This window comes from Triturus cristatus, chromosome 5_2 (assembly GCF_964204655.1).
Source record: "Triturus cristatus chromosome 5_2, aTriCri1.1, whole genome shotgun sequence".
NCBI classification, from domain to species: domain Eukaryota; kingdom Metazoa; phylum Chordata; class Amphibia; order Caudata; family Salamandridae; genus Triturus; species Triturus cristatus.
In genome coordinates this window covers 420,058,172-420,081,780 of record NC_140588.1, presented here as the reverse complement: position 1 = coordinate 420,081,780, position 23,609 = coordinate 420,058,172, and the positions used below count along the sequence as shown (strand labels likewise).

The window sequence follows — 23,609 nt, the reverse complement described above, 5'->3', positions numbered from 1 at the left end:
TCCACGACACCGGACCAGCCTACCTGAACAGCAGACTCAGATTCCACACCCCCACCCGCCAGCTCCGCTCCGCCAGCCTCGCCCTCGCCGCCGTCCCCCGCATCCAACGAACAACCTCCGGCGGCAGATCCTTCTCCTACCTCGTCGCCAAGACCTGGAACATCCTACCTACCCACCTACGGCAGACCGAAGACCTACTCGCCTTCAGAAGACTCCTCAAGACCTGGCTCTTCCAGCAGCAGCAAAACTCCCCCCCCCCTCCCTCTCAGCGCCTTGAGACCCTCACGGGTGAGTAGCGCGCTTTCCAAATACTATGATTGATTGATTGATTGAAGTGAGAGGGATGAGGATAGATGTGACTGTCGCCATTATACCCAAAAGAAGGAGTGGAGTGGTGTGAGGTAATCAGTTGTAAGATTGTAAACGAGGGTGCCACTGTTGATTTCTTACCAAGGATTTCTCATGGCATTACCAAGGAAATGTGTCCTTTCACTGCTACTTTGAAGGAATAATGCATCTTAAAACCGGTATTGAAAATATTAGCCACATAACTCCAGGTAACCAGAGGTCATTCGATATTAACATACTAATGTGCAGGTATGTGTTGGCTCTTGCTTTTTAGTGTGCTTTTGTATGGATTAGGCGACACAAGTTTTTTTCATTTGTTTTGTCTGTTTTCTCTCACTAACTAAAAACATAATATCTTTAACACATTATTTCAGCCTGAGGTGCATGTGTCGGCATAGTAAATATAACATGTGAAGCTACTTTGGACCTGAAGATATTTGAACATGTAGGGAGAGTCCCTCATGAAATGACTAAGGTGTAATTCGTTTTATGGATATTCCTACGTTTGCTTTTTTTTTAACAACATAAAGCTTTCCTTTCAAGAGCAACATAGGGTGCTGCACCCCATCTATGCATAAATTGAAAAATAGCCGAACCTGCGATCTTGATACTTAAGTGCTGTAAATAATGCTACTTGCTTTCTCGACTGAGATCATATTTTGCGTGGTATCTGCACTGATTTCATCACCAAAATAAGTGATCTTACCACTAATGTTGGGATAGACGTCCTGCATCAGGAAAATACTTTTTTACGCATGCACGACAACAGCACAGCCTTGCATAGGCATATACTTGTTCATTACACCTTTGAAGAAATGCAGGATCATCTCACATGTATTGGCAAATCATAAAAGTATCTTTTCTGCAATAGAATTATTACAAACTCCCTAGGTAAATATTCCGCGACCTGGAGAAATGAAAAATTAAGATTTGTAAATGGGAACACTGTTTTCTGGAACAGCAATTGAATGCTGAAGTACATAAGAATCCCAATATTTGACTAGTTTAATGTAAGCAGAATTCAACTGCGTTGGTGCATCTTTTTGGTCTTTTGAACCGAATGCAAACACCAACAGGAATATATCTAATATATTCTTCAAGAAGAGAGACAATTGCTAGCGGAATTCTCCTAAAAATTTGACTATTCGTTTGTTGGAGATATTTAGATAGTGCAAACCTAGCTGAGCGGAGCAGTGGAGCACCTTACAAGAATAGACCTTACATCCCGATGGGTACAGATTGCAGGAACTTTATTGTGCATTTAATTTAGCTCAGGAGAGGTGGCATGAACAAATGTAGATGGCCACATATTTACAGGGGGCCTTTCAGTTTTAGAGGAAGGATACATGTGACTGGAAAAGAGGATGCTTTTTTCAGTTGTTCTTACTATACGTCAAGGAAAGGCTGAGTAGGGGTGCCTTTTTTGTTAATTTCGGTATGCTAGTTTGGAAATTGTATGAAAATATTGTACCTGGTGCCACTACAGGGCCCGCCACAAAATTAAGGACCCTCTTGGCCCACTATTTATACACAGTTCGTGCAGCACATTTATGTCTACAACACAAAAACGGAAGGAAATCATCAATTAAAAGTTTATTCGTTCCTAATTTGCGAGCCCCATTTCCCAACATCCATCTTTCCAGGAAGTGACTACACTGGTTTCCTCCCAACATATATTAAAAAAAGAAGAAACCAGAAAAGCAGACGCAATTTCTCATCATCCATATCAAGTGGAAGTGACATCACCACATTTTCCAGCATCCTTCTCTACAAAAAGTGACATCACTTGTTTCCCTCTTAAAACGTTTTGCCTCCTCCTCTACTTCTGTCAACTTCTTGGGGTGTCCTACCTCCCAGACGTTCTCAGCTAAAGGCAGACACAACCAGGGGTATCTCCTGTTTAGTTTGCTATATCGAGGAAGGGTGTCGGACCAAAGCCCCTCCCTACCTTCTGGCTATGCACCCACATCATGTGCTTCACAAAGCATTCACCACAACTGAACCAGAGCAGGCACACATTCTTGGCAAACATACAGAAGCTCATCCACAACCCCTCCTGCATACATACTTAAACAAAACAGCACACATTTCTCCTCGTGCACATCAGCACACACTCTGCAGTCCTCTACATACTGACTTTGCAGGCATTATCACATAACATCAAGTGCATAATTCTTTCATCATAAAATCATATCTCACACCCACATCCATATAATTCTTAGGCATTCTTATCCTCTCAGTCTATGGCATCCAATGCACTGACAGTACCCGCAAAAGAGGGGGAGGGCTTCTAGTCACCCCCAAGTCTACCCGGCCTCTCACCCACCCAAACCTGCAACATTCAATTAATTTTATTACTTCACCTGTCAACCTCCAAGACAAGCACCTTCAACCTGATGTACAGACCCTGTGCATCCAAAAAGGGCTTCCCCAAAGAAACAGCTGATCTTATCACACCCACCTTGAGTCAGCATACCAGTCCAAGATGGCTCAGGGAGTTCACCAGAGACTCTGGACTTGGAGAAGCATATTACCAAGCGTATGCAATCAATAAACAACACACCACCTTCATCATACCAGTCAGTGGTGTAACAAGGGGAGTGTGGGGGGCGGTCCCCAGGCACAGGATCACCAGCACCTCTCTTACCTGCGGCCGCCGTCGCCGATGGCAAGCGCAGGGACCCCCACGGGTGGCAAAAGGTCTTTCTACACCACTGATAACAGCCTCACCTTTAATCCATTGCAGGTCCCAATACCTATTTACAGGTTAGATAATTTTGCCACCTCCATCCATCATGCCACCCCAATGCGCCAGGGTCAATGGCAAACAAAAACAAATGTATGCCTCCTTCATGGACTTTCCTATGGATGCTCTCCAAAATAAACTTATTAGGCTCTCATACTCCCTTCTACCTATATATTATATTTCAACACAACCCTCTGTTTTTTCAGTAGAGTGATGAAAAACTAAATGTGTCTCAAAGCATCACTAAAACGAGATCCTTAGTAGCCAAAACATGAGCACATTGGTTATCAGAAGACCTCTTTAGAGAAAGACCAAAGCTGCTGACAAACTCACCCAGCTCAAAACACTCCAATCTACTCAACGATCTGTCATCACCACAGCCACCTTCTGCAAGACTACCATTAGTAAGTGATAGAACAGAAGTAAAGCACTGTTCAGAACAGGTAAGGAAAGCATCAACCATCTCCCACATCCTCCTATCCAACATTCAGTCAACAAATGTAACACTGTTCATTTTCTTCTCCTCTGAGAAGATAATCAAAATCCATATAGATATCTGTTAGAAATGGAGGTCTCTAGTTGGTAATAGTTTGCGCCTTTGTCCAAGTAGGGATCCTTGCTTTTAGTTAGGGTAAGAGAGTTACACCCTTAGACAACCCCTGCTCACCTCCTTGATAGCTTGGCACAAGCAGACAGGCTTATCTCAGAGGCAGTGTGTAAAGCATTTGTGCACACATACAGTAATACAGTGAAAACACTACAAATGGACACCACACCAGTTTAGAAAAATAAGAAACCTTCATCTAAACAAAACAAGACTAAAACGACAAAAATCCACATACATATATCAAGATATAACCAAAAATAGGTTATTCACAAAAATGAAGTTTGTAGCAACAATAGCTCCACCTGGGGCTATTACGACGTTGTGACAGATGAAAATCCCAATGTACGGCACTGACCACGAGGTGTGCGGCATCGGGCCTGGAGTCACACGGACAATAAAGAACAGTATCTTGGCAAACGATGAAAACAAAGACAGAACACGGCATCGGGGAGGTGATGCTTCATTGGTTCCTTACGACCACAGGGGAGGTGAGGTGCCAGTTCCTTACTGTTAATGGGAGGTGACATCACGGTGGTGTCAAGGTGTCGGTTCCTTACAACGATGTGGGGTTGATGGATTCGGGAGGTCACCCACGCCAGATATCGGCTTCACGATGATGGAGCACCAGCATCAGTGAGGTCGGGCCATGATGTGAGTCAGGGTGGTACGTCGTAAGTGTCACGTGGAGTGCCCTTGGCTCTGGTGCAGGCAGCAGTCTCAGTGACGACGTCAGAGTCAGTACAGTGCAGCGTCAGCCGCCGTCGGGCTGTGGTGCAAGTCGGTTCAGTGCGTCGGACACTTCATGAGCAGTGTTCACAGTTTTGTTGCTGGTCATGGCGTCGCTTGCCGGCGTCGGGGTTGCAATTTACATCTGTGGCAGCTGAAACAACAGTTTCAGGTGCAGGAGGACAGAGGAAATGAAGTCGTTGTGTCCCTGAGACTTCAGAAAAGGAAGCAAGCTCTACACCAAGCCCTTAGAGATCATCTTCAAGCAGGGTACACAGCACAGTTCAGTCTTTGTCCTCTCCTTGGCAGAAACAGCCACTGAAGGCCGATCTCACACAGCACAGGGGCAGTACTTCTCCTTCAGCTTTCCCAGCTTTTCTCCTTGGCAGAGGTTCCTCTTGAGTCCAGAACTAATCTAAAGTTCTGGGGTCTGGGTCCCAATGTTTACATCACATTTCCCTTTGTTCTCTTGTGGCAGAGAGTCTCTTAGCTCAGTCCAAACCAGTTCTGTCCTCTCTGGTCCAGCTTCCTGGCATTAGGTGGAGACAGCATTGTGCAGAGGAGACATGGCCCATTAAGTTACAAGGAAATCTCCTCCCACTACTCTAAATGCAGCCCAGGTCTATGCAATTCAGCTTTAAGTCCTCCAGGGAAGTCAGAACACACCTCAACCCCCACAGTGGCAGGCTGCAGTGAATGCACATCCCCAGCCCCTGTCATTCCAAAACCAGACACTCAATCCACAACTCAGCAGAGGCACATAGGGTGGCTGAGCAAGAAAAAGCCTACTTTATAAAAGTGGCATTTTCAAGCCCACAATTTAAAAACCACCTTTACTAAAAGATTTGTTTTTAAATTCTGAGTTCAGAGAACCTAAACTCCATTTCTCCATCTTGTCTCAATGGAAAGTTAAACCTGCAAGATGTTACAAATAAACTCCCATGTTACTCTATGGGACAGATAACCTTTCAATAGTGAAAAATGAAATGCTCAGTATTTCACTATTAGGACATGTCACACACATCAGTACATTTCCTACCTTTCACCCACACTGCAACGTACCCCCAGGGGCCCCTTGGGCCTACCTTTGGAGTGTTTTACATGTGATAAAAGGGAAGGTTAGGGCCTGGCAAGTGGGTGTTCTTGCCAGGTCGACATGTCAGTGTAAAACTGCACGCAGACAGTGCAGTGGCTGGTCTGAGACACCTTTGAAAGGCTGACGGAATGGGTGGCACAAGCAGTGCTGCAGGCTTACTAGCAGAATCTGACAGTGCACTATACTAGGGACTGATTAGTAAATCAAATAATCCAGGCATGGAAACACCAATCCAAAAACATAATTTACATGGAGAGCGTATGCACTTTAGCACTGAATAGCAGTAGTAAAGTGCCCAGAGTCCTAAAACCAACATAAATAGGGTCAAGAATTGGAGACCAGAAGCAAAAAGTCTGGTGATAAACCTGCTGAAAAAGCCAGGTCTAAAAATATCAAACAGACCAACTTCAAGCTCCTTTTAGACAATGAACTTACTAACAAATTTGGATATCTCTAGGTCACCAGCTACACAAACAATTTTTTTGATCATCATGCATCAAGAATTCTGTCTAAGGAGTGGTCCTAACATCCTCCATTAATATAGTCAACCCCACCCTTTAATCAAGAAACCTTCCTAGAAAGTCTCAAGCCATGGACTCAACTATCTAGTTAACTGTTAACCGACATCCCATGTACTTCTCTTTATTAAACACATTCTCTAATCAATGATATGATCAGATCAGAGCAAATAAGCTCACGTAGGGGGACCAATTTGGCTTCAGACCTCACTGCAGCTTAGAGATTACCATCCTTTAAGTAGTTGATGATTCAATTCTGATTGCTGACAAAAATGACCTCTGCCTCTTAATCATACTTGACTACTCTGCAGCCTTTAGCAATGGACCATACAACACTAAAACACATGCTGCAAACATGAATAAGTGTCTTTATAAACAGTCCTGCATTGCTTCATTTCCTACTTCGCAAATTCATCCAGCTCACATCCTCAAGGCCCAAGGAAGTACACATATCCTGTTGAGTTCCCCAGGTTACCGTCCTATACCCCATCTTTCCCAACATCTGCAGGGAACTCCTTATATTTCTACATTTTGACAGCAGCATCAATACTTTAACAACATACAACTCTATCTAAAAATCTCCACCACTCATGAAATCCATTGGCTTGAAACCCGCCTTGTTATCATTCAGGTTTGTGTTTCTAGCACCTACTCAAAACTCAGCTCGATCAAGAGAGTATTTCCATTGATTGTCCGTAGCAGCAATAAATGCAAATTTCAGCTTTCCTTTCTGAAATTAACTTGGACAGATTCTTATCCCAGCTGTCTTTGAATGCAAAATAAGCTGGTTTCACTGTTGACCAGAAACCAACCTCAGAACAACAGTCTAATTCTTGGACATCTCAAACCTAGATTGGGAAAATGTTCTGCTCTGCAGGTTGTCTGACCCCAAATTGGCTCCCTTGAAAGTCATCCTTCATGCTGCAGCACGTTTCCTCAAAAGTCTAAAGTGTTTGAGCCTATCACTGACTTCCCTTCTAAGCATCATCCATCATTAAGGTACACTGCATTAAGCATGCGGCCACCAAATCTGGCACCACTCCATACCTGTCAAATAAATTAACTATCTCAGGTGGTCATTGGGATACAAGCAGTGAGGGCATCAGCAGACTACACCAATACAAATCTGCAAAAATGAAAAAAAACAGAAGACCACCATCTCAATCTATGCTCCTAGGATATGGATCAACATCCCCGTCGACATTTGAACTGCCCCAAGACTTCAACAATTCAGAAAGGAACTGAAGGCCCACCTCTTCTTAGACCACTACAGCTCCACATTATAGGATTTAGTAGTCACCAACATCTTGCTTCATTGAAATCTATCCAGAATCGTAGCCTAGTGCTCCTGCCTTTGTGTAAATCTGTGTTGCTTTGCTTTCTACCTAGGGTCACACTCTACAAATACATATACACTCAACATACATACAAAGGATTTCTGCACATACACATAAAAATGCAGTCATTAATGCTATTGCTAGTGAATACTCTTATGGGTCCATCTCCTTAATACCGAAAATACACGTGGAGCCATCAATTTGAAGTTGTGGGATCTAATTGACATGGAGATGCCCATTGCAAATCATCTAGCTTAACCTACTTGTCTGTCAGGAAAGACAGTTAATTTCCCACTGGCTGGAGTCTCCACCTCTCACTGCTGAGATGTATGCTAGTTTTTGCTTTCATTTATTGTGGCCACACAAATTGACAGAGAGAAGTTGCCACTTCATTGCATAATCTGTCACTGTGTTTCTAGCTTTGATTCAGTGCAATATAGACGGTATAAACATTTTTCCAGGGCTACCTTTGGTTCTTACTGCAGCCTTGTGAAATGGGAATCCTTCTGTAAAACGTACAGTGTGGAAAAGCTCATAACTAAGGCAACTGGAGAAGATACATACCATGGAGGTAATCTCTGATGAAATGTTAGTAAAAACTTGGCTTGCATTGTGCATTAACAAATCAAAGTGGCGCCGCATAATTGTCCTTCTGCTCAGTTCAATTGCACAACTTCTGACATTAGCCTATCTGGCACCATGAGCACCCTTGGAGGCTTCAATAATTTCAAAACCAGTGCAGGGTTTTTTTCTGCACAGGCATAGTGATATTTCTCACCTGGACTCATTTGAATGAAGCTGCATTTTCATTTTGGACCAGGAACTTGAGTCTCTCTAAGTGACTTTATGTGGCTGCCTAGTATTAATGGGCCCTACAGCCATCAATGACTACAGGCATGAACTGGCTTGCTGCAGTTGCTTTTAAGACATTGCGTACTTTTAAGTCAATTTAAGGCAACTCTGAAATAGGGCTGTTTCACTGTAATGCTCTATTAATTCTCAGAATAAAATACACTAAGAGGCCTTCTCCCAGTGGAACTATGATCACTTGGATTGATGAATATCCACCAGTGCATGCCTTAAACACATTTCGGCCCTTGTGTGTGCCTGCCCACTCTTTAGAGATGCATGCTTTATAATTGTGCAATAAGAATCTATGATGTCCATTCAGACATGTGCAGAGACACTGTTTCTGCCAAGACATGGTCCTGCTACATCATTTTCCACACAGTTGTTGGTGGTATTTCTCATTAATTAAAGGGACAGAAAAACCAAGAAAAACAAATGATAAGGCCATAAACTTCAGCGTGGTGGTGTAAAAAAAAGTCTATGATCTGCTGGTGTCCCTCAGGAGCTATCTGGCGGATGGGGGCGTACCTATCAATGGTGCAGCAGGTGCAGTGACATTGGTGTTCAGTGGACTGAGGGTCCCACTAAACTCTGATTATTGCTGTATTTTAGCACCCAACTAGCAGGCAATGTGCCCATTTCGCTACTAGTGATAGGGCCCATAGAACCCTTGCAACAAAATGTTTGAGGGCCATGGAATTTCTTAGGATTACCTACCCTGCAATGCACAAAGAGACCCCAGCAAAAGAGAATCACTGGAATTATTATTTTGTTTTAGGCTGCTTGTACACCACAGGGAAATGAATTGTAAGGATCACTGTGGTTTCTCTCCATGCAGAGATGATGAGAGCAATCTTCCCCTCCCTGAGGTTCAAGGAGATCCTAGGTATTTTCCTCCAGTTGACACACACAAGTGGTTGACTGCAGGGCAACACCTAGAACCTGGATGAGGGAGAAATGGTGGCTTCCCGCCAACTCAAAGCTGGTGGGCTTCACTGCCAACCTACGGATATGCTTCCTCCATACTCTCACATGGCATAACTGTGGCTGAATAGCACCAAGCAGCTCTGTCACTGCAGTTGTTTGTTGGGCAACTGGAGGGGGGCTGGCGGTTGTAAATCCACCATCTGATTGGCAGAATGGTAGAATGCCCACTTTCACCTCTGTCTAGTTATTGGTGAGCAGTTTCCAAATTGTGTCTACTAGGTTTAGTTGAGGTTGCTTGACTTTTGTGACCAAACACAAATTTGTTTGAAGAAAATTCTAATTGTTTCCAGTTGCATTTTGGATGTAGTTATTGTAACCATAAGTGTGTCTGTTGTGATTTTAAGCTATAAACATGTGGTCTATTTTGTTTTTCAATCATTTGAATATTTATATGCCATGGACCTAACCACAGGGTAACAGAGGGCTTTCAGAGAACATATGAATGTGACAAGTGCACATTACAACAACAAAAACATATAAAAGACTAAACCAGGTGTGACATAGGGTAGATAATTTCCTTTATGCTGTGTGGAAAACTAGCCAAAGTTAGCTGTTGAAATGTGATTAACTAAGTTGAGGTTTACGTTTTAGATTTGGAAAATGTTAGTAAAATTCTGTATTCAATTTCCTTGCTGGGTGAAAACCATGAAAAAGCTTATAAAGAGGGCTTTGTTTTATGACACCATGGGATGCCCTGAGCATGTTTGTTACTCATATTTTTGGGGCCATCAGCTACAATCAATCGTCCTTTAGGGAGATGGTTGTTCCAGGTGTACTCCTTGATGTGTAATACAACATAATTTAAAGATGACACAAACTTCAAGAGATAGACAAGGCGGGTTTCGATAGTGTGGGTGTTGTGGTCAGATTATTTCAGCCCGTGAAAATCAAGCTGCTGAATGAAAGATTGGTTTGATGCGAGCATGAGATTTTAGCAGTCCTTGAAATAGCATTCTACTGCTACCAATGTGCAAGTAGACTAGTCTATACTTCAGTTCTCAAATCTTTTCTGAGAAGATAGAGTTGTTCAAATAGAATATATTTACATGTGATTGTATTCGAGAATGGAGTGATTTGTCGCTAAAAGATATGTATCTGAGGGATCCAGGTGGGTGTGATCTCAATAGGTATTTGGATGTACAGTTGTCAGTGTGTAGCAGTAGGAGGAGTTTTATTGGGCTGGAGATAAACTGAGTATCCAAGATTCTAGCATCTCCGGTAAACATTTAGGGCCCAATCACACAATTTGGCGGTGCAGCACAGGGTCTGCCATGCCGCCACTTTGCCAAACTCAGGGTGAAGCCGCCTGCCAGATAACGATTGTAACTCGTGTCTGGCTGTCTTTTCTTTGGTGTTCTCATGGTGGTCCTTTAAAAACAGGCACTGCAATGGGAACGCCAAAAACAGTTCCTGCACATCATGGACTGAAAAGCACATTAACTGGTGTGCATACACACATTGGGGTATATGTTGTGCATCCACAGGGCGCACAGGCACAGGGGGCGCTGTAGGGATCCCTTTGTTTCATCTCCGTCTGGTTTTACACGGAGAAGGAACCAACATGCAAACCCTAGTGGAGAGGAAACTCCTTAGAATGCTTGGCGGGACCACGGCGGTCCCGCCAGGCATATGGATGCCTCCTGACTGGGCAAGTCTTACAGTCCTTGGACCGTCACACGCAGAATCAGGCTCTTAGTGTGCATCAACATTGGCCAAAAAATACATATACCATTACTGGATTCAGGAGATACCATTTGTGGTTGATCAAATGGATTTTTCTCCATGGTAACTCGTTGTCTGTAATTGCTTGAATGTACCCTGCACTCTTTTTAACATTTTTCCACCAACATAACCACCGATTCATTTCCATATTTATTTTGAATCTAGCTTAACAGTTACAAACCAATACAAATTCATAAAATACAATACTTCATTTTAAGCACAAATTTATGTGCTGTGTTTGACCAAATATGTAGTCAAGGAATGCTAAAATCTTAAGATGGAAAAAGGAGGACTTGGTTTTGTATATGTTATTTAGTGAGATGAGATATATAGTGCGTTCCCTCTGATTTTTTCTAATCAAAATAATTGATTTCTTACTGATATTTTAATCCATTTTTCAGGTCAAAATGCCATAGAATTTGAGGATAAAGAAGAGGAACCTGTTAAAAAGAAATCAGATGGACCAGGTATGGACACTTCAAAACTGCATCTTGAAAATGGTGCTTGACAGCCCTGATTTTTCAGCTACTTGTCTTAACCATTATCACAAACTGTTATTCCCTTCTTACACCGTACAGAGAACATTGTTCTAAATGTGGTACTCATATTTTAAAGAGTAGAACATGTCATTTTGGACTGTCACTGTTGTTTTATAATAGATTTTGTTGGACATTCTTCTAACCTAATGTAGAAATCCAATAGATATCCCCAAAAGCAGTGATAGTAGTGAACATAAAAGAAGACTTAACTAACTATTGTCATTCAGCAGTAGAAAAAACATGAACATCCCTATTGCATAGCAGAGTTTATAGTGCTTGTTACAGGGGCAAGTTATTGAATAAATAGTAGGGTGGAGCTGGTGGAAGCAACTGCTTATGGGCAGCCAACTGCAAAAAGCACACAGCCACTGTGCCTAAGTCGAGGCTGCCAACCACATGCAAGCAGCCAACGCCCCAAACATGAATAATGTCATTTAAGATTTAATGAGTGATGTAATTAATGATTTAATTAAACATGGATTGAGTGATATAACATGTGAAGTCATAAGCAGTGCATGGCGGGGCACAAGTTGTCGTTAGCTCAGATAACCATAACTGGTGAATTTCAGTGTTTTTTTTCCAATTTCAATGGCATGTTTTAACTAATAGTTCCCCCTAACTATAACATAACCTGTTTCTTTCAGTGAACAATGACAAACATATATATGTGTGTGTATGTATGTTCACTGAAAAACAATATATATATACATATACACACACACACACATATATACTGGGGAAAAAATCAAAGGTAACGATAACTCGCGTCCCAACCATGCTCAGTAATGTCCTCAATAATGTAATTTCAAGTCTTGCAGTGATGTTTTCAATGACATTATAGAACATGCCATGAGTGATGCATTATGTGGGGCAATGTGTTGTTCAAGGCATGGGTTTCATTAATGTACAGTAATATTTTATAACCATACATAAATCCAAGCCCTGTTAGACCCTGCAGTTAACCTCCCGCAGACAGCCAACCCCATACTGCACATGGCCATGCACAGCGTGGAGTTTACCACAGGGCCTAACCGATGAGTAACCAAACCCACACCATGCATGGTTTTCCGAAATGTGCAGTGTGTGGTTGGTCTTGCAGGTCCTTGTGACACTCAGGCAGACTTACTTCGTCAAAAAGCCACAAACCAAACACATTTTTTAAATGTTGCTTGGGGATCTTAACTCCCTTAGGCCTCCAACAAACAAATAAAAACACTGGTATTGAAGGGAATTAGCTTGTGTGTGGATGTGCTCCTTCTAAAAGAGCAACATGCAGTCACTCAAACTAAAGTTAACCAGTGGCTTAAGTAGGCTGACCCATTGCCCAAAGCAATATGCTGTAGTGGGCAAAAGCAAAATGTGAATGGCACAACAACTTACCAATGGATGAAGAGAGGTGACTGAAAGCCCCTATATGTAAGTATATTATACATATTTTTGTAAAAACAAAAGGTATTGGCTAACGTCACACGTAAAAAAGAAGCATGTCTAATATAATGTACACTTTTGAAGTCCCTTTGGGGATCGTTTTGGACTGACCACTGGCTCTGAGAAGAAAGGTGTTTTTCTCACTTGCTTCAAGAAATGTGAAGCTAACATCTGTTGCAATCTGGTGTTTCTGTGTTCAAGCTGTCCACAAACCTCTGGCGCAGGGTAAAAAAACACTGGATCTGAGCTCAAAGTTTCACTTTATTCTCAGTCTGCACAAATCCCACAAAACTGAATAAGTAAAATGACATGTTTTGCATATATTTACTTTTTTGGGGAGTTACAAAATCGCAAGGAATCTTGAAGGATTGTAGATTTTCTGTCTAACTGATTGCCCACAGTCGCAGTAGCATAACAAGAGAGTTATGGGACCTAATGAAAAGAAAATGTCCCAGCCTATCCCCGGTTTGGATAGTGAAATTCACAGTAGCGGCTGCTACCAGATAGGGATGGTGAGGCGGGGGAGGGTGGGGGTTTTAATTATTTTAAAAAAAAACACTTACATTAAAACGCCCGCCCTGCTGGCGCCTCCCCTGCATCCTCTTCCTTCTTCCTTTCTGCAGTCCTGCCGGCAGCAGGAAGCACCCGGCACACAGGCTCCCCTGAGCCAATCACAATGCTGCAATGCAGCGTTGTGATTGGTCTGAGCGCCGTGGATCGGCACTCAGACTGAAACAGGGAGCCTGTGCATGTTTCTCACCAGGCTGTGTAATGCAGCCTGGTGTGTAACATGCAAAGTGCGCATGAACTGTTTGGTCGGCCCAAAAGGGCCGGACAAACAGTTCATGCACACTCTGGGAGTGAAAACCACTCCTCCCCAGCTCTGGCCAGCTGTGCCCTGCCCCATACAGGCCAATGACTGCATGCAATCGGAAAAATAAAATGACAATAACAATACCTTATTGTTGTTTTATTTGTCCTTTTTGCACAGTGGGTCTACGCTCCTCCACCTTAGCAGAGTAGCCGCCACTGCAAATACAGTTGTAATAGAGGTGCAGGGGACTCTTCACACCTGGGTGCCCCGTGGCACTAAAACTACTAGCTTTGACCCTGCTTAGTTGAACTCCTGCACATTGTTTACAGAGGAAAGAGGTATGGTGTGGGAATCTGAATTCAACCTCATTGCCACATCTGAACCCTGGCAGTGTGGACTCTTGTAGTGGCCGACACTAAGAGCTGTTATTGGCCCTGATACAAAGCTGCAAGAAGGTGACAGAAAGCACTTCACTCTCACTTTTTTTATCCTTTGCTTCTGTCCCTGTGTCACACCATCTGTATATCTTTCCCTCTCTCTTTGCTTGTGTGCCTAAAAAACTCTGTTTTACTTTCACTGCTTCTTTCTATCTTTTAGTCTCTGTCTTTTCAAGAGCTGCTTGTTGGAACGTTCGAACCAGGAGAGATCCTGGCTACCCCATTTGATCACGTTATCTTGGTCAAATCACTAGGGCGATAATTCATAAAGGCATTTATGAGTACGTAAAGTGGAAATAAAGGAGTACTAAGTTCACATACGCATAATTGCCTTTGTGAATTGACTCCGAAGCGTTCACCAACCTATTAATAAAGGCTCAAAGAGAGCACAGCCCTTTCTCTTTCCATTTATGATTAACCATAGTAGTACAAAAGTACGACTTCACACGCTCGTAAATGCCTTTGTGAATTGACCTCTATAGGTGGAAAATAGGCATCTGCTGCTGCTGCTAACCATGTATAATGCTGCCAGCTCCCACGACGTTTTCGCTTTTACCATACAAACAGGCACATGCATCAACATTTTTTGCGAGCGCAAACAGTGCGATTTGCAAAAATCGGCCGTTTGCGCCCGCAAAATGGGCTTTTGCGATGCATCAAAGTGTAAGGCACTCGCAATTTAAGAAATCACAATTTATTGTGATTTCTTAAATTGCGATTGCATTTAAGGAATCGCAATTTGCGATTCCTTAAATGCAATGCATGTACTCCTTAGGAATAGCGAATTCGCTATTTGGGGCCGCAAAATACAGAGAAATTACTCTGGTCTGTATTTTGCAAAAAACCTTGAAAAATGCACTAAAGTGCATTTTTCAAGGTTTCAGGTTACACACACACATGCCCCTTGGGGCATGTGTGTGCGTAACATGGGTGCACATCCCAATTTCAGGGGGTCCTTTTGGTACCCTTGCACTCTTGAAAGTGCATGCGCAATTTGCGAGTACCAATTGGTACTCGCATATTGCGCATGCAATTTCCCATCATTCCTATGGGCCTGTATTTAACATACAGTAGCCACCGTTGGCAATGCTTATTAACTCTTTTCATTCCCCAAACGTAACAGCTCTTCGGGGGACCTTCCAGTTTCAGGTCCCGCGCCTGTTTTCAGTTCCCTTAGGTCATCTCTTCATGAGGTCACCTCACAGGAACCTTACTCTGATCCAACTTTAGCGTGTCCCACCCCTTTCACGTACACATGCAGTCCGGGTAATCTCCTTACACAATACTCAACTTTGGTCCTTGTCATTTAATCCCCAAATCCCTCCTACCTCGAGCTCCAGCCTAGGACTGCTCTAAAAGGGGACCAAATGCTGAGAAAGAAACCATGGCTCCTCTTCTCCCGTTTGAGAAGCATGTCTGGAAAGGGTTCATAGCAGACGCCCAGCAGAGCAGTCCTGCAAGGACCAGAAATGAATTCGAGGTGCGTCCAAACTTTGAAGGAACAAAGAGGACAAAATGCAGGTTGCTAACAAAATTCAAAACAGAGCACAAATCACACTCAGAAGTAAAATTGTTTCTCTTTGTGTCGACATTTTCACATGATTCATCTGACAAAGGATTCAAAAGAGGTGTCAGCGAAAGGGTGATCTACGGTAAGGCTGCACATCTGTACTTCAGATGGACTGCAGATCACAGGGAACCCCTGGGGAATGTATCCCGTGGTCTGCAGCAGAGGTCATCGGTCGGCCAGGGTGGAGTGACTCAGTGCTATCCCGGGCTCCAGAAAGGCTAACATAGGTCATCTGCTTCTCCGGCATGAAGAAGATGCGGTATACATGTTACTAGCAGACAGCAAATATGACCCACTCACTGGGTGATGAGGCAGCCAAACGTCGTTCAGTCTAAAAAGCAAAAATCTTTGCACCGGCTCTAGTTTCTATAGTTGTGCCTGTGTTTAAGCTGTGACCTGCATGCTTGTAAGTGCTTGTGGTCTGTCATTCTCTGGAAACCGACTGCTGTTTACTACAGCTAGGCACATATATTTGGGACAAATTAAACTTGACTGTGTGTGTATCTTAAAGTTAGTTATTTGGTTTGGCTCATAGAAGGGTCTTTTATTTGAGCTCAGAATGCCAAGTTTCTTGGTAGTGCTAAGGAAAATAAGCACAAATGTCTGTTAGAAAAACACTTCAAAGCCAATTGTACAAAGGTTCTGAGGAAATTGACAAACCAACAAGAAACACAATTTAGGGTTTTAGCCTTTGTGCTTTTTGGCAACAGAACCTGTTGCAATTCCCATGGAGGGAATTAGCACATAGCCAATCGTAAATTGATAAAAAATTAAACTAGAGTCCTTAGTACGAGGCAAAATAGGAGCGTATATTTTGCTTCTGTTGGGTAACTGGAGTGAACTCATTCATTGATGTGCACCACTAGTTACATTGCATGCCCTTGGCCACTCCAAGGTCCCTCCCCTTGGTAAGCCAGATTTTCCATAATGTAAGTTTGGCAGTGAGAAGACCACATTTGATGTGTAATTTGCGCTTACTTTTCCCTTTCTGAATCTAGCGTATTTTTCTCACGCGCATCTTTTTCATTCATTGTCAAACAAATTCACAAAGATTTTGCCATATGTAGGTTGTGACTTACTCTTGTAGTATACCTGACCTACTAATGCATTATTGGAATAAGCCTGGACTACACATGGCTTACTCTTATCTTACTCCTGGAATTCAGGTATAAGCTAGTAGTACCAGAGCTATAAGCCACAACAAATTATTTGTAAAGTTTGTGCAAATTTAACGACATTAGGGGTAAAATGGTCTCTGACATCTTATAGAAGCATGGCAAAATCACTAAATTATAAATAAAATCATTCAAAACACTTTGAATCCTAGACAAGTGGTAGGAAAGGTTTATAGAAAAGCTACAACATGTATGTTTGTATAAAGGGGTCTTCACTGTGATGATAATGATAATGCAAATTTGTCTTAGAAGAGATTCCTAATCGATTGCTTTGTATGTTCCTTTATCAGTACGCTGCTAAGTTTACCCAAATCAATGGTACTCAAATGATTGACCTCAGAAGAATGAAGGATTCAGGGGACCTGTTAATTTGAAAACCTGTGGCCTTGAGTTTACACACACATATATCCACAATGCATGCCTTATTCCGCTGAACTATGTGACTGGCAATGCAGTAGACTTTCTGTAAGAGTACGAGGGGCATATTTAAATATTAAAGAATAACATTCTGTCACGTGAAATTACTGGTACCATAACATAAATGTTGAGGTGGTAACTATAGCAAGTGGTAAACTGGTCAAAAGACCAGAATCGAAAATTGATCAATTAATGAGACTCTGTGGAATAGTGATGAAGGAGGCCTCTGAAAAAAGGGAATATAAATGTGACATGTTTTGCATCATCAAATTTTTATAAGCTGGAGACTAGGAACACTAGATTGTGTAACAAGTCTGTTGCCCGCTGCCATGTAACAATACGGAATTTTAAATCTGGTGTGTGATCCTAATAGCTAACTGCTCTAATAGTTCACTGTTATTTACAATGTCATATTCTAGCAAACCTTAATTTCCTGGTACTCCTTCAAAGCTAGTACTCTGGTATTAATATGTATCACCTTGAACTGTAATGACACAGAGCTAACATCTTTTGAACAATGCCACATGGCTCTTAACTGGCTAGGCACATTTCTATTTCAACTTGTATGGTAACTTGTGCGCCCATTTTCTCACCAGGATGCCCTTTTCTGTTTTCTAAATTCCACCTGTGTTCTTACCAAATCTGATAAAGGCAAATTATTACTCAACTTTTCACTTTTAAATATTTTAGTTTTGTGATACCTACGTCTTACTGGCTGCCCATATCAAGTTTCTTGTTTGCAGTTCCACTCTACTCTTTTTGAAGTTCTACTCTCCCATGGTCTTCTGTTTCCTTTGCTCAAGCCCTGATTATGCCTTTTAATGTTTGTAAGAATAACAATATCCTGTTCCAAATATCTAGGCTCTCTAATTGAGTTTCTCTAGAAGGCTAATGTATGGAAATTGATCCATCCTTTTCACCGCCTAATGAAGACTGCGACTGTCCTCTAATTATCATAGGATATAATTGCTACATTGTGCATACATTTCTCAAAATATTGTCTATCTTTTCTCCCAACAGATAACATCCTCAAGAGAGTATTTAACATTCTGAAGTTTACATGGGTTCTTTTTCTGGCAACGTTGGATAGCTTCACATCTTGGCTCAATTCTATCTCCAGAGAGCATATAGATATTTCCACTGTGCTGAGAATCGAACGCTGTATGTTAACTAGAGAGATAAAGAAGGTACATGCTTAGTCTATACCAACCGATTAAAAAAGCAACAATTTCATTAATTTTGGTATGTTATGAAAACCAACTAATAAATGTCAGCTATGTAGAACCTTATACTACTAAAGCAATTTTTAATACTTTTTCTTCTGGCTCAAAATCTTTACCGAGATACAAGACAAAGAAGTACACGTTACATTGTCAACCTCACTTCACAGCAAAAATACAACATATCTTCATTATATAAAACTGTAACCTCTACTGGTTTCACCAGTTATGCCCATCATTCACCCAACATGTTTTTCACATGTATAGCAACACCACCACACCGCACCCCACTATAAACTTAAAGTGTAAAATATCAAATTAAAGGTATACACAATTCCCAAACAGTAAACCTCTAGTGTTTCGTACCCTATCACACATATTGTCTCTTGATCTTGCGATGCCTGGCATATAGAAAAAGGTCTACACCCCTCTTAACTCTAACAACTCTCATACCTAATACCTGATCTATGAGTGTTGGAGACTGTTAGGAATGGGCCCCAGGCCTAGTCAAACTGAACCAATCTGTCATTCAGTTTGTATATCTCTTTTTCAAAGTGCCAGTGTGTGCGTATCATCAAACCAGGTGTACCCTTTCAGAACAGTCCTCGATATCCATGATCTCGCTAATGCTTTAAACTACCTAAGAGCCATCCACCTCGCTTCAAGCTGGAACAATACAAAGCTGACAAATCGATTGATGGTCCATTTGTAAGCTTTGTTTTAGGTTTCTAATCATATTTAATTGTCAATCTCCTTATATAAATCATTTTGTTAAGAGCCAAAACACCAGAATGTAAAATATCAGAACATGTAAATGCATAAATAGAATTTATCACTTTTCATATAAAAGAATCAGAACGTGTGTAGTAAGAAGAACCAAATGTACCAAAGTAATGCACAAGATGTTTTCTGGCAGATTTTTAAATTTAAATGCCTGTGTTTTTGGAGAAAGGTAAAAAGCATCATTTTAGATGCATTATACTATAATTTTATTATTATGTATCCATTGGTAGTACTTATATTACACATGCACCTTATTATGTTTATTTTGTAAGGTAGTCCATCTATGTATACTGATGTTAGTGCAAAGAAACTAACAAAAAGTTAGAAGCACTGCTTAAATATTTTTAATCCTTTTTCTTACATTTTATACATTAATGATAGTTTTACTCGTAGCCCTAAATATCTACTAAGTTTAATCCCTTTAGCCAAATAATTTCAAAGATTTTCAGTATTTGTGAAGGGTTGAAGGAATATATCCAGGAAACTGTATTGAGCAACTGAACTTACTACATAATATCAAGTCTAATTACCATAAATCTAAATTAGATCCCAGAATCATCCACCTGTGAATGCAGATAATGACAATTGCCTTCTATGGCATTCATCAGAAGGTTAAAAAAATGCTACATAGGCATCATACCCAGACAGTTTCTGGGTGACTTCACACTGTTGATAGACATTACGGTTATATTACTGGGCGGCAGTCACAAGAACCTGACATAAACCCTTAACCTTTCCTTGCTTAACTTGGCCATAATCCTTCCAGGGCAATGTACCAACCCGTGAGAGCATCCACATGTACTATCAGAACCATATGATGAACCTCTCCAGGGAGTCGGGGCTGGATATGATCGACGAGAAGTCAGGCCCTGGTTTGCCGAATTCTGAAAAGATGGGAGGCCAGAGGATGGACAGCATGGATTCAGCAGCATCACATGACAGCATTTCCAGGTAGAGAATGAATGCATGGATCTGTGAACCACAACAGTACTTAAGACCACAAATATTATATGGAAGACATCAACAGATGCACACATCTCAAATTATTTTATCCAGAAAATGTCTGCACAATGTTCGTGATCAAATTAACGAAGGGAAAATAATTAATCTATGGCTGCCATTAGTGAAAGAAGATGTTTATACCTCTTGTTTTCACCTGCTTGCCACTTGTGTTCACTCTGTATATGAGTAGTTGATATTAAAAAAGCTCTGCATTCAGTGTTAACACTATGTTAGTACGGTCATGACAATGAGCTGTAGCCCATCAGGAAGAACCCATCAGTACAGTAGGCCCAAAAGCCACAGATTGGTAGGTGCTCTCATGTGGATGATGTCTGTAATGGACACTTACAAGCATGCAGTGGCAAAGGCACGTAAATAAGTGGGCTACCCACAGCCACTATGCTCACTACACATGTTGTAGGATTAAGATTGGTTAGTTTGCTTGGAGCTACATGCAAATGTAAAATAATGGAAATGTGATAGTGCTCTTTTTATGCAAAGGGCAACTTTTTCTTTACTTCATAGTCAACTTAAACTGCATCACAAGCCTGGTTGTTTGGTTTGTCTCACCACATTGGCAAACATTACTCAAAAAATCTGCAAAAGCCAATGTGTTCAGTTTTTTTTCAAACATTGGTCTTTAAAGTTACAAAACTCGTTCTCACCTGGATGTAATTATGCTATGTATTATTTTTCTATACGTATGTTTCTTTTGTATATATTTTACATGATTTATGTCATTGAATGCTTGTACAGTATTGTGATTACTTGTGTTGGTTTCTCAAAACACATTTTTTTCCTGGTATGGGATGTGCTAAAAAAGGCCGTCTAATTGAGTGATAAGACGGCTACCTAGGTTGGGTTCCCAAATAGTATTTCCACAATTTGGTAGCTTCCTGACAATTGCAGAAGAGAAGACAGCTTTTTTATTATTCTGCAATCAGTGCGTAGAGAATATTCACTTCACATCCAGCAGTCAGATTCACCACAAGACTTGGAGAATGGTTGCATGGTTTTTCAGCATTTAGTCATTAAACAAGATGAAACTGGACTGTGCACTCCTAGGCAAACAATAGACACAGTGACTCTCAGAGCTGGAAAAATGTTTGCTGTGTTTTTTTTTAATTAATGTGATTTCATGGTTATATACTCTCAATATGCGTTCTCAAACCAGAATATAATGTGATGGACAAGGCGGATCATGTTTTCTCAAAAAAGTACTTAAACAGACCTTGAGATTCGAGTCTCAGGTCAGTCGTACCTTAAGTACATGCTTTCTTATTAGAAGGACTCTAAGGAAGATTTTTCCCTGTATTCCAATGGACTGGTACCAATCAGTCATTGTCACCCTTATCACCCCGCAATTGGATTATTGCAACTCTCTGTACCCCAATATCAATACTTCCTGTGATGACAAACTGTTAGTTCCTCAGAATGCGGCTGCCCAACTTATCTTGAACACCCCGAATCATCTTTCAGTAAGAAAAGGGGTTTGGTCCCTTCACTAGCTTCTAGTTTGAAAAAGGATTGTGTTTAAGTCTCTCTGTATGGTTTGTTTTGCTTTGCATCAGAAAGCATGACCTCATGAACATTTACTGGTCTGCCATCTTTCTGTGCGGGTGGTATTCAAAAAGAGTTGCACCCTATGGCCCTGTTTCACCTATACCCAGCGTTGCTGTGACCATTGCTCCATCAAGTGGGAGTAGCCTGCCTCATCACTGTCAAAGAAACATGTGCATGCCTTTGTAGTGACATCACACTTTGCGCTGGCGTCCACATGCAATACCAGGGATTACATTTGTATGAGAGTCGTTAAGGTTCCAAAGAAAATGGAATGATAAAAGCACACCTTGTGTAGTTGGAGACTCATCAGTAATGAATGAGCCAAAACGGGTATTTATTTCCAAAGTGAAAGCTGATAATTAAGAAGCTGGTGAAAGAAATTACCCTAAGTAATTCCAAAAAGCAAGTTTCTAAGAAGTCATGTAAGCAATGGAATGGGGTGGTTTGCAATTTGAATTTTTTGGGTAAGAGCCATCAAAGCTTTTATTTTGGATGAATACAACTGTGTGCCATTCATTAAGATGTCAAATGTTTTCATGTGGATGGCTTGAGACACAAGACCACCTGTGCAATTATGGACAGGGCAGGGATCTTATTTATTGATTTATAATTACTACCAACTAATACTGACCCGGCCAGACATGAAAAAGAGCTTGCCATCTATTGTTGCCCTGGATTTTCTCACAGGTGGTGCAGTAAATGTTCAATGTGTAATACATTTGTTAATGTCCTGTTTGAGTAAGTGTACAAGTTTTGGAGACACATTTCAATAAAATACCAAGATTACATTGAGGGTGTCTCCATTTTGTAAGCTCATTCGTAAAACAAAAGAGGGCATCCCTTCATTCATTGAAAGTGCTGCTTGCTGAAGAATGCATCAAGTTAATGTCTGGGGCAGGGGTATCACCTTTATTACAGAGCACGATCCCTCTGCACTGTATTCTTGCAGAGATAGGACTTCACTTTGTTCTCCTACCAGCTGGTGTGGGAAGAGAGTGAAGCATGCAAGAACCTTCCTGCAATTAAACAAAACAACAGTATCTGTGGGATGGAATTAAGCTGAGAATGTGAAGACAGCATAGACAACCAATGGAAGCCTCCCTCTGAGTTAAAACTTGCACTAAGTTGCTTGAAACCTAGAGGTTGTACACTTTTTGAATGACTAAACTTCCCAATATCTCTGCCCTCCACTAATTAATTTGAGTATGCATTCAGTTCAGTTGTTTCACTACATTGTTCCAATGATGCAGTATAGTTTAGATTTGTGTATTGGCTCAAAGTGTGCGCCCGCTTTGACACTAGAGCCAATAACTTGTGTTTTATACCCTGCATGCCGTGCTGATCCATGCGTAATGTACCATGTCTGTTTTGTGTTTAACTCTGTGTCTTTGTGACTGCTAGCTGCTACACTGAAGCCACCATGCTGTTCTCAAGGCAATCCACCCTTGATGACTTAGACGGACCAGACACAATTCCCAAAACCAGTGAGCGCGCCCGGCCTAAGCTTCGTAAAATGTACAGCATGGACATGTCCTCTTCATCGGCTGACAGTGGCAGTATAGCATCCAGGTGCTTACCTCATGCATGCTTCTTTCCATTCATTGCCCCATGGCGTGTGCTCCTAGTGCCCGTGATGTTTACGTACCCTTTACATGTTGGATGTTGTTGGGATGAGTGGATGTGCGGATGTACCCTTGACCGCCAACTTTTGCCTAATCCTGCCTT

General features: G+C 41.6%; 1 protein-coding gene across 3 annotated transcripts in view; it reads left to right on the top strand.

Annotated features, from left to right (window-relative positions):
• PIEZO2 (piezo type mechanosensitive ion channel component 2) overlaps positions 1-23,609 on the top strand; it is a 1,161,909-nt gene that overhangs the window by 949,848 nt on the left and 188,452 nt on the right. For all 3 annotated transcript variants that reach the window (XM_085607342.1, XM_085607341.1, XM_085607340.1), the window contains 4 exons: positions 11,338-11,403; positions 18,337-18,503; positions 20,086-20,270; positions 23,286-23,453. In XM_085607342.1, coding sequence (XP_085463468.1) covers positions 11,338-11,403; positions 18,337-18,503; positions 20,086-20,270; positions 23,286-23,453 — 586 coding nt within the window. The remainder of the gene's footprint in view (positions 1-11,337; positions 11,404-18,336; positions 18,504-20,085; positions 20,271-23,285; positions 23,454-23,609) is intronic.